The 15,959-nt window shown below is 40.6% G+C and overlaps 1 protein-coding gene across 1 annotated transcript in view; it reads right to left on the bottom strand.

Moving 5' to 3' along the window:
* AOAH (acyloxyacyl hydrolase) overlaps positions 1 to 15,959 on the bottom strand; it is a gene marked incomplete at its 3' end in the record, with an annotated part of 82,532 nt that overhangs the window by 30,379 nt on the left and 36,194 nt on the right. Inside the window, exons 7-14 of the mRNA XM_080338718.1 lie at positions 14,483 to 14,553; positions 12,169 to 12,229; positions 11,599 to 11,669; positions 10,381 to 10,429; positions 9,893 to 9,941; positions 8,693 to 8,787; positions 3,017 to 3,108; positions 582 to 664 (exon numbers count right to left, since the gene is read on the bottom strand). Coding sequence (XP_080194844.1) covers positions 582 to 664; positions 3,017 to 3,108; positions 8,693 to 8,787; positions 9,893 to 9,941; positions 10,381 to 10,429; positions 11,599 to 11,669; positions 12,169 to 12,229; positions 14,483 to 14,553 — 571 coding nt within the window. The remainder of the gene's footprint in view (positions 1 to 581; positions 665 to 3,016; positions 3,109 to 8,692; positions 8,788 to 9,892; positions 9,942 to 10,380; positions 10,430 to 11,598; positions 11,670 to 12,168; positions 12,230 to 14,482; positions 14,554 to 15,959) is intronic.

The raw sequence follows: 15,959 nt of genomic DNA, 5'->3' as shown, positions 1-15,959 counted from the left end.
ACAAGAGGTTTTCTGGTCTCCAGCTCCACAGGATGTCACAGGATTTCATGTACATCCTTGCTATGAGACTGATGACTGTTTTGTGCCCACTCTGGCGGCCGGTGTGGCAGCCCTGTGAGTCCCCTGTGCTGCTGTGGGGTCCAGTATAGGACCCCCCTAGCATCCCCCATGGGAGTGCAGAGCAGGAGGGTGCAGGCAAGAGGAGACCATGCCACAGCCTCTGGAGAAGATGTAGGGCAGAGTTTTAGCTCCATCACTACTAGTGACATCCCTCTAAATAATCCCCCCTTTTGGCTATGGCCAAAAAAAAACCAAACCCACAGAGTTACAGTGAGGTACACTGGTTTTTAGCCCAGTGAAAATTTTTTGTGCATGGATAGAAGTGATCAAGCCACACACCTCCCTACTCCGAGCTAGAAGAAAAGACACTGAGTTAAATAAGTGCTGTTCTCTATTTTCCCATGAGAAACTCATGCAATCAGAAGGGGGTTTCTCTTTGTCTCTGAAAGATGTTCATTAATGCAGCATCAAGTACCAGACTAATAAGGCTGAGAAAAAGAAATTGAAAAAACTTAACATACCATTTTGGGAAATGTTCTGTAAGTCTCTGTGATTACAGCGATTTCTCCTGCGTAAACGTAGATACAGAGAGTCTGTCCAGCCTCTAAAATAAATCGAGAAAATGCAAGCTGCTAAACTCATGATGAAAACACAGATGATATTAAAAATGAAGTGTGTTTTAATCTCTGAACAACTCTGTGCCCCAGTGCCTATTTGACCATCTCTCTTTTTTTTGTGGTCATAAATCTTTTTCATCTTTAACAGGTTGGCCTAAAATGGAAACCAAGATATCCTCTCAGAAACTATAAACTCATGGAGAGTTTCTTTGAAATTGTTCCATCCAGGGTGCTTTTATGTTGGTCTTTCAGATAAGGTGTTTAAAAACCTTTTTTGTTATACATCATTTATCAAAACAATCCTGCTGATTGCTCACTAATTGACTTTTCAATTGGTTGTTATGGAACAGTAAATAAGAGAGAAGAAATATTGGCAAGGCATTAATTTCTCAATGCCATATATTTTGGAAGGATTGATCTGAAAACAGGTTATGCTTAATTGTAATTAGTTCTCTTCTTTAGTTTGCACTGTTGAGAAAAATGAAAATGCAAATGAAAAGAGTAACAGCCCAAAAGGAAGCTGATGAAAAGACCACGCTCCCAGCCATGAGTACATGGTCATCTTGATCCAGGCTGGTGATTTTTTGTTTGAACATAGACACCGAAGGAATCAGATACCTTGAACACAATGCCTTAAGAACAGTAAAATTGGATGAATGCAGAGAAACGGAAGACAATGACAAGTTTTGAAACTAGCAATAAAAAGTAACTATCTACATAGAAATGCAGGAGAACATCAACCAGTCACCATGCAATGCGCTACACAAGAAATGGTCAAGCTCTTTGGTGTTCAGCATAGCAGATGGGTGGATGAGGAGAAGCAAATAGATGTTCTGCGTCAGAGGATATTAGTTAAAGAGCAGTGTCCTCATTCATCCATCAAGGAGTGGGAAAGATGGGCATGGAACACATCAATTTGTGTCTCTACTGCAGTCTTGGAGTAAATGGGAGCCTGCCACTGCGCATTGCCAGAGCAGTCTGCACTACACTCCGTCATTGAGATGTGGGATTTTGAGATTCCTCTCTTAAAAATGCCTTGAAGTCCCAAACAGTCCTTTTATTTATTTTTTTTTCCCAGATGTGGCAAATATTAAAAGATTAGAAAAGAGATTAAAACTAAACATTGAACCAAGGCCTATCACTGACAACTTCAGGGTCATTACCAAGCTCTGATCACTTGTGAACTTCAGCTAAATACTGTGTATTGTGTAGCTGGACATCGTAATAGCTTTTTAAAGGTCAGTTTTGCTGCTGACTCCAAAAAAGGAGGCTGCATAGATGTTCTCTGCTGGCTTGTCAAATAATGTACCTCCTTAAAGCATAGACTATGTGACAGCAGCTGAGACTAGGAGCCTGGTTTTTGCACAGGGAGAAAAAAGGAAGCAAAAAGTACAAGTGTATGGTGCAACAGATTTTTTCCTGGAAAAGAATACATTCTGCCAACCTTCAAATTCTGTTGGTAGAGAGTCTCTTTAGGCTTGACTCATGCTTGATTTGGCATTTCACTATATCTGTGACCTATCTTAGACATATAAAATAAAAACTATCTGAAATTCAGGCCAAACAGGCACTGTTGATGGTTGTATTCGTCCAATCTGGCAGGGGTCAAGGGTGTCTTAATGCTGGCCAGAAAGATGATTAACAAAATTATTAATATTTGTTTTAACTTCACAATTAAAACTGCAGGCATTTCAAGGTGCTTTATTTGTGTTTGGACTTATTTTTCTTCCCTTTTGGCAGAGACTTATTTTCTTCCATCTACTCCTGCATCTTTCTCCATCCACATGAGCAATGTAACACAGCAAATTAGGTCACAGGCACTTCCAAATTCATCTTTTGCTACTTCCCTCTAAATGTGGGAAAAAAAAAAAGGAGAAGCAAGATTGCCCAAAAAAGGGGGAAGACCATGAAATAACTTGGGATTACCATATATTCCATTGTTTCAACAGCAAAAAAAGGAACAGTAGGAAAAAAAAAAAGAAAATACTGATTTTTTTTGTTAGTTTCAGCAATGCTTCCCTTTCATGTGCTCCAGAACTTTGGAGAAAAGCAAGATTGGTTTTTATTTATTCAGTTTTTTCTCCTTCTAAATTACAGTTTGACCAGCTCTAAAAACTACCCTGAATTTCAGGAAGACTGACTGGGCTAGAGTATTGTGCTTTGTCTATATATTTAAAAGATTTCTTTAAATCTCTAGATCTCATGTTGATTTTGATTTTAAAAAGAGCAGAAGCAGAGTTGACTAGCATTTTTATCTTTCAAGCATTTTTTTTTGTTTTGCTGTGCTTTGAGGGACCTTCAGACTTTCTACGACTTGGCCACCCCGCCTGTGGTCTTACCCAATGGTGGAGTTCAGAAATCCAGTGATCTCTGAGAACTGGGGCCAGTCAAACTCATCAGTGAAAGCCATTGGGAGGTTAGAAAATGATTTCTGAAAAGAGAAATTTTAAAATCAACACAGTTTCACCCTCACAGACAGAACAATCCTTTTAGCAAACTTGAGCACTTCTTAGCTGGAGCATTAGCTGGGCAGAAGCGACTGTAACTATAGCTGTAGCAGTAATTATTTATGCATATACTTAAAAAGCTGACTATTTTAAGATGGGCGTATCAAGAGACAGAGGAAGGAAAAGCAGAAGAGAAATCTGAACGGCATCTCCTGGCACTGTTTAATTCTGGAAGAGCCCAAAACTCCTCCTGAGGTGGAGCACGTACTGCAGGTGCAGACCACCAAGGTGGCAGATGTTTGCTGCAACATCTGTCCTGTCCAAAGGTGGGTCTCCTTGGGCACAAAGGGAGATGCATATACGGCAGAGGGACAACACCAAATTCACTCAAAGCTCTCTTGCAGGATGAGCTGCAGGCATCTGATCCCCTAAAAACCTCTGCCTGGTCCTCACTGCAAATTTCTGGGTTGTCACTGAAGTAACAGAGTCAGAAAGGCCCCTAAGCATGGAAGGGACCAGGGAGGAAAAAGGCATGCTCTGCTATAACCTTTCCATGCAAACAGATGCAACCTTTACCCTTCTATGTTTTTTAGTCCTTAATGATTTTTTTTTAAGTGACTGTCTCTATGCAGATGCAAGCCATGTTGCACATTTAAAACACAGTCCCCTGTTTGTTTCCACTTTGATTTGCGAATGTGTCAAAAATCATGAAAGGCGAGAAAAATGACCTCAAGAAATTGCACCACCTCAGAAGGACGAGAACATGGAGTAAATTTTCAGCTTCTCTTAGTCTGGGGTACACTCGCAAAGACAAATGCATAAATCCAGTGTGCTCATACTGAAAAACTGTTGATGAAAAAGGTAATAACCAAAAGAAGGTCAAAACATAAAATCAGAGAACTTACAGGCTAGTTTAATCCATGTAATTTATTAGCTTAATTTTCTTTTGCTGCAATTGTGGGGTTACCTTAAACACTCACTGCTATAAACAGCAAGCAGGTGAGTAATTCTTTCTCCAGGAGGGTCAGAGGTAACTGAGGAGCCACAGAAGAGCCAATGCTTGTGGTCCCCACCAAATCCTCACTCCCACAAAATTATTGTTTAGGTGAATGGGAGCTCTGCTTGAGTATATGACTATAGGTTTTGTCTGTAAGAGGATGGGGGAGATGCAGGGAAAGGCGAGGAGAGGCGAGAAAAGGGGGGTTGTGTGGGGTGGGAGAAATCCTGAAGCCAAGCTCTAAGCAGCCTAATGCAGAGCAGATGCCAGTTTAAAGCATATAACAGCATATTTGACCTACTTACAGTAGATTTGCATTAGTTACCAGGGTGAAAATGGGCCTGGTTTAATTATCTTTCAGTTGGTTCTCTCTCATATATATATATATATACGTATATATAAAAAATACACGTTTGTGTCCTTCCAAATTTGCCTTCTTCAAATCTGATAGTTTTGCATGCAAAGAGGCACTTACTCTAAGGGCATAACTGTGAGCAGAAGTGGAGATGTACAGAATGGCTTAGCCATTTGCAATATTTGCCTCCTTGTAGCTTTGCATTAAAGGTGAAAGAAATATTGAAATTGTCACTTAGCATAGAACAAACTATAGATATGATCTCTCATAAGTCACAGCATGTAAGAGTATAAAAAGAGCCCAAAAATGATTAAATATTTTTAAAACAAATCCTTCTATGACCAATTCTCTCATTATTTCCCACTGGCACTCTAAACCAATATTTTCATTGGACAAGTCCCAATAATTTTTAACTGCATTTTTTTTTTTCCCTGAAAACTTAGCTTAAATATGAATTAGATAGAACCTAATTGACTTGCAAATTGATTTGGAAAGGAACATTTGAGCCCAGAATTACAGTTGCATTTGAAAACTTTATATACGTTTAGCATTGACACTGTTCCAGCAAAGCACTTAAAGCCAGACTTTTGAAAATATTTCAGGACTGAAGGTTGAAGATGAGTAGTTATTGGAAATTTCTAGACCTTGAACTCTGCAGTGATGTAGTTTGGAAAGCATGGTCTAACAGACTGCGTTTTGCTTAATCTCATATGCAAATCTGTCCCACTCTAGAGGGACACTCTATGTTGACTTTTAGTTTAAAACTCTTCTGAGCATAGCCTTGTTTAAATACCATTCTCTAGATTATTCTGGCTGAGAAACCATGCTTCAGCCTATCTGCCAGATTTTAGCAGAGAATGATTAGAAAATTATTCCAGACTAGCTTCAAATGCCATGTTTTAGCCTCAAATGCTCTAGATGGGTCTCATTTCAAAGGAATGTCCTCACCTCCTAGATGTGTCCTACCTCGAAATACATCTCTCTGAATCCTCCTGATTCTCTTGCAGCGTGTAACCAAAGCCATGGCTGATGCTAAATGCACACACACCCCGAGATGCTCTGGACCAAGTTAGCTTAAATGGAACAAGGTTTGGGGCTGTTGTGGTAGGAGATTTTCAAAATCAGGACACAAAATGGCATTGGAAAACTAACAGTGATGCTGGTCTTTAGAAATTGCACTTGTCAAAATCCTGGAAACACTGAAGTGTCCCTTAATTTGAAGGGGAATTGAATATTTGTTTTCATACTGACTTTAATAATATTCAAATACTCATGACGGCATTAAGTATAGCAGATGACTTTCTTATTCTAAGTATACAAATAAGCAAGCCTTAGAGCTCTTGAGGAAAGCACAGCCTGTCTTTTTAAAAAGTATGCATGGCATTTCTACTCTGTAAAGCTGCATGGGACATAGGTTTGAAATTAGCAAATTTATTATTTCCCCCAAAATGTAGCATCTTAGTCATCACAATGCTACCTGGAATAAACTTGCCTGCAATTCACTGGGTTTAGAGGGAAGCTAGCAAATGTTTTTAATAAGATTATCACAGGTGAAACTCCTGTTTTTTCTAGTGGTGCAAAAAAAGAAGTCAGTGGGATAAGTGTTCGGAATAGCCTGAATCTGCATTTTAAGAAATATTGGGTTCTTTAACAGAAAATATACAGTATAAAACAGTTACTTTAATGAAAACTGAGAACCTCTTGAGCTTGTGCACAAGTTGATGTTTACGGGATTATAGATAGACATGGGATTTATTTTTCTCTTTATTCAGCATGAAATAGAGATCCAAGAGTTTTAAAATGCATCTTCCTAGAAAGGGTATAATTTCCAGCACATTTATAAATACAGTACTTTTATCTCCAGATAAAATAGTCTCTAAAATGAGATTTAAAAGTAAGCTTCTATCCCAGACATATAACAGAAAAATGCTGCATTTAGTAGCTATTTGGAAGTCAATTGCAAGCAGATGGACAGAGCAGCAGGAGCATAATATCCATCACTAGACACACCAGTATTTTCAACATTAGCTTTCTGTGAAAACCATCACCTCAAAAAAAAACCACCCTAGTATTTCTTCTGCTTTGATAAACATCATCAAGTGCATGTCCACTGCATTACACTTCATTTTTAGTGTCTGAATTTTCAGGTCAAAGGAATGAACATTCAGCTCAATTCTTGCTGAACCTTTTAAAAGAAGAAAAGCCTGGCAAGCCCAAAACTTATCGACAAGCAGAAAGTCAAAATAAAGTTGACTCATCCCCTTGTTACAGCTGTATAATTCTCTTCCTGTAATTGCGTTGGATTTACTGGAACGATGGCAAGTTAAGGACAGAGCCATGTTCCTGGCTGCCTTTGCAAGAACAGGCAGGCAGGTGTCCTCAGCGATGGTTCCAACATAATTTTCTCTGTGTTGCTGCATCTCAGCTAGATCTCTGTAGGGTAGACCTTGGGACTCAGCAATACTAGGTTGGTCAAAAACTTCAAAATCAATGTAGCTGTAACTTTCTTGCCCCAGTGTAGGCCACTAACTCTAACCTGGAGTCACCTTTTCTGCAAAGGAAAGCAGCCCATTTCTCCCTTTCCAATCAGTTCTTGATCTTCCTCACATGCCGGCCAGATGGAGTTGGGCACTGAGAGTATCTATTTGTTGGGCCTTACACAGAGAGCACCAGTTCCCTTCCCATGCAAGTTGCTCTGCATCCATCAGAGAGTAACAAATTGTCATCAAAACTCACTTTATAATCCGCACTGCGTCTCCATACCTTGAAGTTTCTGCCTCTGTGTGCCACTACCAGCCTTCAACCCATCCAGCTAGTGGACCACCACGATTCAAGCAAGAGAAACACTTTCTAACCCTTCACGGCAGTGATAACAAACTGCTGATATAGTCTATTGCCTACACGGCTCTGCTACCATCGTTACTGCCAGAATCATCATCACCATCAGTATTATTACCATCTTTATTAGACAAGATAATCTCAATTATCATTAGTGCTAATTTATTACACTCATCATCAGCTCTGTCATCAGTGTCATTCATCTAATCGTTGCTCATAAACGTTTAACAAATGAAAACAACTGCTAATCTGCAACTTTTAAATCAGTTGAGATCTAGGAGCAAAAGTGGGAAAATGCATGAAAACTCTCAGACCTCCAACAACACTGTAACTACTTGTATTTTGGAATAAGTACTGTTCTCCAGAAAATGTCGACATCTTTCTTCCACAGAGATCAGTGGAGGAGTAGCAGGTTTTCACCAGGGAAAGTGGGCAATGACGATCCACTCAGCCCTGTACAGCAGATCCTTGTGCAGAGAAGGACAACACATGGTCCTCCCTGGCTAGGGAGTGACACCAGCTCAGGATAGGAAACAACAGCGAAGGACAGGAGCGTAACTGCGTGCTTATCTCCACTCCCCAATTGCACTTTGCTAGAATGATCTGTTCTTCTCAATTACTTCATTCCATGCCAGTGAACTGCAACAGCTGAGGCTCAGCATAATTCACAGTCAGGCGCATTTTGTTGTTGTTTGAAAATGGGAAATGCTGGGGTACTGCCCAGAGACTGACATCAATGTGTTGGTGATATTTTATGGTCAGTACTGAAACTTTTCCCTTTTGGACAAGTCCATTATAAACCTTTGGATGACCCCTAAACACCTGCAGATGTATCTGTGGAAGGAGCCTCAAAGCCTCAACACTGGAGTTACTAGATCTATTTCACATATGCCACAGATGAGGGAAAACAATCCAGGATGTGTCATTTCAAAGTCAAATGCCTAAAACAGAAGTTCCCAAACTGTCAGCAGTGTCACTTCTGCAGCACTGTCACAGCAAGGAGCCATACCAATAAGCCCGCTAATGGCAGGACTGATCCCATAGACAGCACGGGTTGCCTTGAGCTGCAGGCATGCGCATGGAAGGCCAGATGTCCTGGTTTGTGTCTCTGGCACAGCATCGTACCACTGAAGCCAAACTCTTCCCTGACCCAATTGCACAGATGTTGGGGGAGCGGTGGTAGCACAGGGCTATGCTTTTTTTATCAGCAGAAGAGCAGCCACGGTAGGGCACTGACTCACGTGAGACCATGACTACAAATTCCAGTGCAGTGAGACATTTTGCACTCCTTCCCCCTTGGCAACCTGTGGCGCACGGGGAGAAAGCGAACAGCAACCCGTGACAGAGAGGTTTCGGCAACCCGAGCACGATTCCTCACCGCTGACATCTGCGTGACGGTCATCCACTCGGGGGGGATGTGGAAGTGAGCACCGGCTGAGTCGCCCAACAGCACGACCCCTTGCGAGTCTGCACCTAATTAATGCATTTTATTAGTCACACATGCAGAAAGAGCAAATGGAAACTGAGGATGGAAAACAACCCTTATAGCAATGGCAGCTGATGAAGGCTACGACACCCTCCACCTGGCTGAAGTGTTCAGACCCTGCAATGGGATTTTTGCTCCATTTGCAGCAAAAGCTGATTGACAGGTGTGTGCCAGCAACCCTAGAGAAACCACTGGGGACTGGGCATGAAAAAATGGGAGAGGTCTTGCTAATCAGAAAAAATCCTGGTTGCATTCAAGGATATGCGGCTAACATTTATCTTTACTACCCATAGAATAAGCATTATAAAGTACTCAAACATATAGAGAAATCAGACTACTCAGGAAATTGCTTAAAGCTCCTTATTGTAATAACAGAACCGGGTGGTGGATGTGCTCTTCATATGAGTATTTCTGCTGGATCAATCTGGCTGGTTTATAGTTAATGTTACTTAGCACTTGTAGATTGCCTTTCGTCTAAAAATGTTGAACAGTCTTGCCAGGCAACAGTTCACCCCCAGGATGCTGATTTAAATGTAAAGCAAGATGACCAGCAGCTGTAGCCACGGACGTTTAGTAGGAGTGTTATTTGCGCATACATGTATGTACAGGCACCCATATTGCTGTCAGCGAGACTGGCTGACAGCATCACTTCACCTCTCTAAGGCCTTCTCTGGAAAAGCATCAGCATCACTGCTGGCACAATTGTCAGTGTTTATGGCAATGGGTCAAACAGGACACACAGAGCAACTAAACTGCTCTCCTGGACCCTCTGGTTAGGCTTCAGGCACAATAGAAGATGCAGGGGTGACATCTCTGTTTGATGCTGTCCCTCGTCTGTGTATTTCAACTTAATAACTGAGCTGGCTTTTAACAGGAAATTACCAGCAGCCTCTGCTTTTCACATTTGATCTTTGCCCATCCTCAAGATAATAAAAGAAAAAAAAGAAAAAGGTTTTGCCATTTTGCCTTTCTCTTGCAATTGTAAAACCCATTGTCTTTCCCCTACATTGGCAATGACTGTGAAAATATTAAAATATTTATGAAACTAATGCAAAAGACACATGGTTTTTTGTAATGACTATAAAGATTTACCTTTGCAGAATTTCTCTTCGTAGGGAATTCCATCTTTCGGATCCACGCCCTGTTGGAAGAGAGAAAGGACAGATGATCAAATCTATCTAGTCCCTGAAAAATGGCAGTGAGAAATAGAGGCTGAGAATTAAGTTCTTCTTGAATGTTTGCCAGCAGGTAGCACTGTGTCATGATAATGATGCTTTCCATTACATTATTTTAATAAGTATATGCATATTTAACTTAATTATAACAGCTATCATTTAAATAATCATAAACATTAATAAACAAACTTCGCTCATAACCACTTCCCCTGTGCTTCCTTAGTTTTTGATAAATACAGTTCTATTACTTGGAATATCAAAGGTAGTAAATAAAGAGGCGTAATCTAAATCAGTTAATAGACCAGGATAAATAAAAGAAGAAACATTTGCGGAATAATTTAAAAGGAGGAAAAAAGAGAAGAAGTCATCAAGAAGGAAGTGTAAGATATAACTTCATTTACTTACCCATATGCCATTGCAGTTAGAGTCACTTTTCACATCCCAGTTATCAGGACTGAAAAAGAGTTACAAAAGGATATATTGTGTTATAGAAAATAAAGCAAAAGGAGGTTTTGAGGAAAGGAGATCCTCTCTTTCATTTTTCACTAAAAATATAAATTAATTAGAAATTCCTTTCTACACAGAAGGGTATTTTTTCCTAGCAAAATCCAGTACTAATTTAAAGCTAATAGTGGAAGTTGCTGAATGAAACTTATCCTTTTAGTCTGCGTATTCACTTAGGCAAAGTGGAGATAATTTTTGCAGAAGACGGACCCCTTTTTCCTGCCCTTTTCTTTGCTTTTAAGTATTCACTGAAATCCACCAAGACCATCATTCCAAATTCAGTGCAGGGTAATGAGGATTTGCTCTGGCCCATAACACAGTTTAATTAGCTCAGATCCCTTTTACAGGGAAACTCCATCTATTCAGTCTGGCATTACACATGGATTCCATAAGCCTATTTCTGCTGGTGCAGGTGTGCTGCCCAGGCTGATGGTATATAATTCTTCCAAGCCCACACCCTTAAACTCCCCTTATCTAGTCACAAGCCAGTTAATGCTCAGGCTCTAAAAACAGTCCTGGTCAACAACTTCCTAACAGACCCAATGTAGAGGAGAGCTCTATTTTTGAATGAGTACTCTGAGCACAGGATAAAATAGCAAGAACAGGGACCTTGTTTTCCATTTCAGGTGTGCATGAAAGTCCATGCTCAAGCAGCTGGGAGGTATTCAGCCAGAAGATGTTCACTTGGAAGGACACATATTTAGCTCTACTATCCACTGTCATAACATGAGGCTGGGATGCTGGAGCTCAGCAGCCAGCCACGAGCACCACTGTTTCACCCTCCTGCCCTGCTGCTCCCTGAAGTAGGCACAGCCCACATTACCTCTAGTGTCATAAGGCTTGTAAGCCTCAGCAGCTTGGTTTCCTTCCCCACCTTTGGTCTGTCTGACCCATTTTGGCTGCGGATGCTTCAGAGAAAGGAAAGAAGCCTGTGGACCACCCCTCATGCTAATGTGCCCCATCCCTGGTCTCGGTCATCCCCTCTCATCTCCATCACATTGACATCAAGCAACAAGCAGCGTCATGCTCTCTTAAGGGTATGGCCAAAATCCAGTAAGGAGCTCGTTCTTCAAGGAGCCACAATTACCAGGAAACTTTTAAAATAATTAAAAGCTTTACCGTCTGCCAGGGTACGCAGTGGCATTTTTGTCATCGCAGTCTCTGCCTCGCCAGTGATAGCCCCTCAATGTCTGAAAACAAGGAGAAGCACATAGATCAGACATTCATTGTTACTCTTGCACTTTTAATTTAAAATATCTAAAATGAGAATCTAACTCAAGGTATAGGAATAAAACTCAGTAAATGGGTTGTATTCCAGAGTCCTTTTGCTAGGCTTTAATAAATGACACTTTGCACACTTGGTGCAGAAATAAAACAAGATGGCAATTTAATTTTTTTTTAATATAACTTTATTTCACCTCTTATTAATTCAGTAAATGGACCACTCAGCAGCAGAGCAGTTTGCTTCTGCAAGGAGCACAGCTTTATGTGTGTATCTCCCAGGTGGCACAAATGTGTGACTGTTTTTTCAACCAGAATAAAACACTTTTTATAACAAAAAACCCTCCATTCACTTCACTCCTATACCTATTTCACATGAATGAATAAGGCTTTGTAGAAAGTAGGGGGAATACTGGAGACATTGTTATTACCAAGGGACTGCTGTACCAGAGGAAAGGCTTTGCTTACTGGGAAAGTGCTAAATTTATCCCCATCAAAATCTTCAAAAGGCAGTTTATTTCTTATGACACTGTAAAAAACAAAAGCAACAAATGCAGTGTTAGCATATGGAAGGGAACCTATTTGAAAAGAAAAAAAAAAAAAAAAAACAGAAAGAAAAAACACAGTAAAGAGTACAGAATAGATAATAGCTAGCATGTTTTTTGCAGTTCCATATTCAATTTTAGCTCCAGGCTTGTACTTCAACAAAGTGATTCTGTCCAAATGAGGACATTCTGATTTCTTTCAATATCTGCTGACTGAGCTCAGGAGGTGAGGCTGATGGACTCGTTTATGGCTGCAATGTCAAACCTTCAGTCTCTAAACCAAACTAGGACATCAAATATGTAAAGTAATTATCATTTTTGGAAGCAAATGCTAGACACAGCCTGGCATAAGTCCTTCTGCCTGGGAAAGAGCTGCAGAATGGGACCTTATGCTGATGGAGACTAACCTCCTCCTTTCATTAAAAACAAATGGCAAACACTCTTTCTCATATTCATCCCTCAAGTCTTTAGACCATCTCTCTCCTGTTGTGTTCAGTCTAGAGGACTTGGAGTTTACACAAAAGTAGCTGATTTTATGGAGTAAAAGTGAATTTAATAGGACCATACACACTGAATTCATAGGTGGCCTTATGCTTTAACTGAGGATCAGGGTCTCATCTTGCAATTTCTGTATTTAGTCCCACAAACTTCTGGCCATGCTGAAACACATTCGGGAAAAGTATTTTACCTTGATCTGAGCAATGGAGACCTGAGCCCTCAGCGATCCCCCACAATGCTTAATTACATTAACCTTTGAAAATGACACCTTATTTTTTTCATTGTGATTTTTGTTTCCACCAGCCCTCTAGGTGTTAGCAGTGCCTGAACTGAGTGTTCAATTGATGGTGTCAGCTCTGTGCCCCTTCCTTTTAAACTTGGACACGTCCTAGTTTTCACATGGTGCTGCCCAAGTGTGTCACCTCTCTCTGGCTACGGGACACAGCTTGGCTCACCTACATTGAGCAGCCTTTCATATTTGGCCCAGCAGGTGACAATATGCTCATCATTCTTTCCTTGGAAAGTTTTCTTTCCAGCTTCTTAAACTCATTAGAAATGTTGAACCTGGCTCAGAGAGCAAACAGGTGCAATGAAAGTGGATTCTTCAGACTGCATGAGCATCAGGGTAAGAAAAAATACTGAGATGACAGGTGACATGCACTTTTGATGGGGCTTGTAACCCTTATTCTGTCTGTAATCAATAATTTCCACATGCTGGTTTGGGCTACTTCTTCTCTGCAGTAAAGTTTAGTTACAAGGAAGTGGTACAGATCCAGACCAGATGAAAAAGTCCAAAAGTCCAGCTGCCAAATGTGTTTTTTTGTAGCTACAGAAAGAAAAAACCAAGGAAAGTGAGAGAGTGCATGAGAGAAAGAGGTCAGAAGAGTTGAACACATTCAATGCAACATATTATACGCAATTTGATTCCTGCTTATACTATCCGAATTCACAGGGATCAAACTCAGATTATTTGTCCCGACTAGCATTTCAAAGGCAGTTACAAGGTGTTTCATGTTAATCAATCCATTCCAAATAAACTCCTGATATTTGCAGTTTCAGTCAAATGAGCAGAAATTGGTGATAGAGTTGGTCTTGGCAGTCAAATTAGTAAAAATATTCTACTGATAACACTGATTTATTCTTAGATTTTCTTGACTCCTACTCCAGCTCATGGGAGCATGTTGTAAAATATGCTCCAGGAGTAATAATCCAGCTGATGTCCTCGGCCTTTCTCAGAAACTGACTCAAAGTCAGCACTGGCATAAGTTGTTTTTTCTACCCACCGTCCACTCAGCTTTCTTTGTACCTTGAGATTCCCTTGCACTTTGCAACTACCACTTAATTCATGTTCCTCACAGAGTTACATAGGTGTTGGTGTCCTTCCTGCACCTGAGCCGTGGGCACCGCAACTGTGTGAACCAATGAAACAGAGAAGTATCCTGGGCTCGGGAAATGTCAGGAGAAAATCTACTCCCTCTTGGAAGTGTCATATCTTTGAGTATGTCGTATAATTGACTTCTGGGACCTGCTAAAATTATGCAAATATTTTAAGTATTGAAACATCTCTCTGAGGAATCTTACCTGAAGTCTGTGCAACCTCTCTCTATGCTACCTGCACAGTGGTTTTATGAAGGAAATCAACAGAAGTACAGGAAGATTTGTTAACTGAGGATGATTTTTGAAAGAAACAAATGTATCATATTCTGTTTCTGGTTAAGGGCTGAAAACTTTATACATACTGTTTAATCTTCTCACACAGGTTAGCCACAAGAGGAAATGTACATACACTTGAGAACCCCATGAAGCTCTTCTGGAGGGGAAGAAAATAAAAGAAGGATGCATTAGTTCACAGGGGCAATGTGGCTTGCGATATTCAGTGTCAGTAAAGTCCAGTCCTAAATCATGTATTTTCTGCCTAGAAACACCTGAAAATTCCAACAACTCTATTAAGGATGCTACATGCCAGAGGATTTTGACCTGAGGCAGCAGTCAAAGATTTTGATGGAACATTTTATAAACCAACTACTCTTGCTTTCAAAGAGATATAAAAGTAAAAAGGAAGGAAGAAGCTCCTGTGAAACTGTCTCCACTCATGTACCAAAGTTATTTTTTTACTCTTTGTAAAAATTACTGTTCTCATGTTTGATAAACTTGGTGGTATCTGACACTTAGTGCAAAACTAGTTGAAGCAACACACCGTGGGCCATAAGGCTGGTTTCTGCATGCTCAGGGAATGGAAAAGGAAAGGAACAAACACAAAGAAAGGAAAAATGGGAAGATTCAGTACGTGCATAGAATGCCCTTGATTTTTAATGAAATTTTAACCTGGAAATCTCATAACTAGACTTTATCTTGGTCAGAGCTACAAGCTGTAAAAGACAGCTGCTGCGTAATAAACTCTTTCAACCTTGGTAGACCATAACCATGGGCCAATCCAGTTGAGGTCTCAGGTAAACGGGAAGGTTCAGAAGCTCAAAGAGATTTTGTTAATGAAAACTCAAGTTACAGAAACATTGTGCAGCATCAGTAATCAATCTCAAAACAGCCTTCATTCTGAGTTCATGTGGTCTTTAAACACCAAGAGCATTTGGGTAGTCTAAAACTACAGAGGGCTAGTCAGTGCACAGTCTAATTATCTGTATTCACTGAGGCTGCATTCAGCATGTAAATATGGAGTAAATGAGCAGATGGACATACTCATAACTTTATGCAAAGAAGGGTAATCATTTTTATTGACATAGCACTTAAGAGTTCTATCCTTGGACCAACTCCCTTGTGGTCCACACAGTAAAAAAAATAAGATGGTCCTTGCTTTAATAAGATTACAACACAAATCTAACACAGAACAGAAGATAAATGTTGGATACAGCTCAAGAGAGGACAATGAAAAGCTGTTAATCACCATGAGGGGCAGTAACGCCAGCATATAAAGCTCTGAGTGATGAAGGAGAACTTTGAGGTCGCACTGCAGGGCAATGGGCCAGCAGTACAACAGTGAGTAAGGGATTGCCCTGCAGCTCCAGGGAAAGCAGGAGTGTGTTTGCCTGGGCAGGTAACAAGGGGTGATGGAGATAAGGGTCTCGCACTGCCCAGAGCAGGAGGTTAGCCACAGCAGTGTGTCATGACCAGGATATCAATATGGAGAGGAGGGCTGGGCTAGTGAAGACGGGATAGGGGCCCTAGTACAAAAATGGTAGCCAACATTTGCACTGGTGG

Source organism: Nesoenas mayeri (genome assembly GCF_963082525.1).
Source record: "Nesoenas mayeri genome assembly, chromosome: 2".
Classification (NCBI taxonomy): Eukaryota; Metazoa; Chordata; class Aves; order Columbiformes; family Columbidae; genus Nesoenas; species Nesoenas mayeri.
The sequence above is the reverse complement of the archived record's forward strand: the minus strand, read 5'-3'. Positions and strand labels throughout refer to the sequence as shown.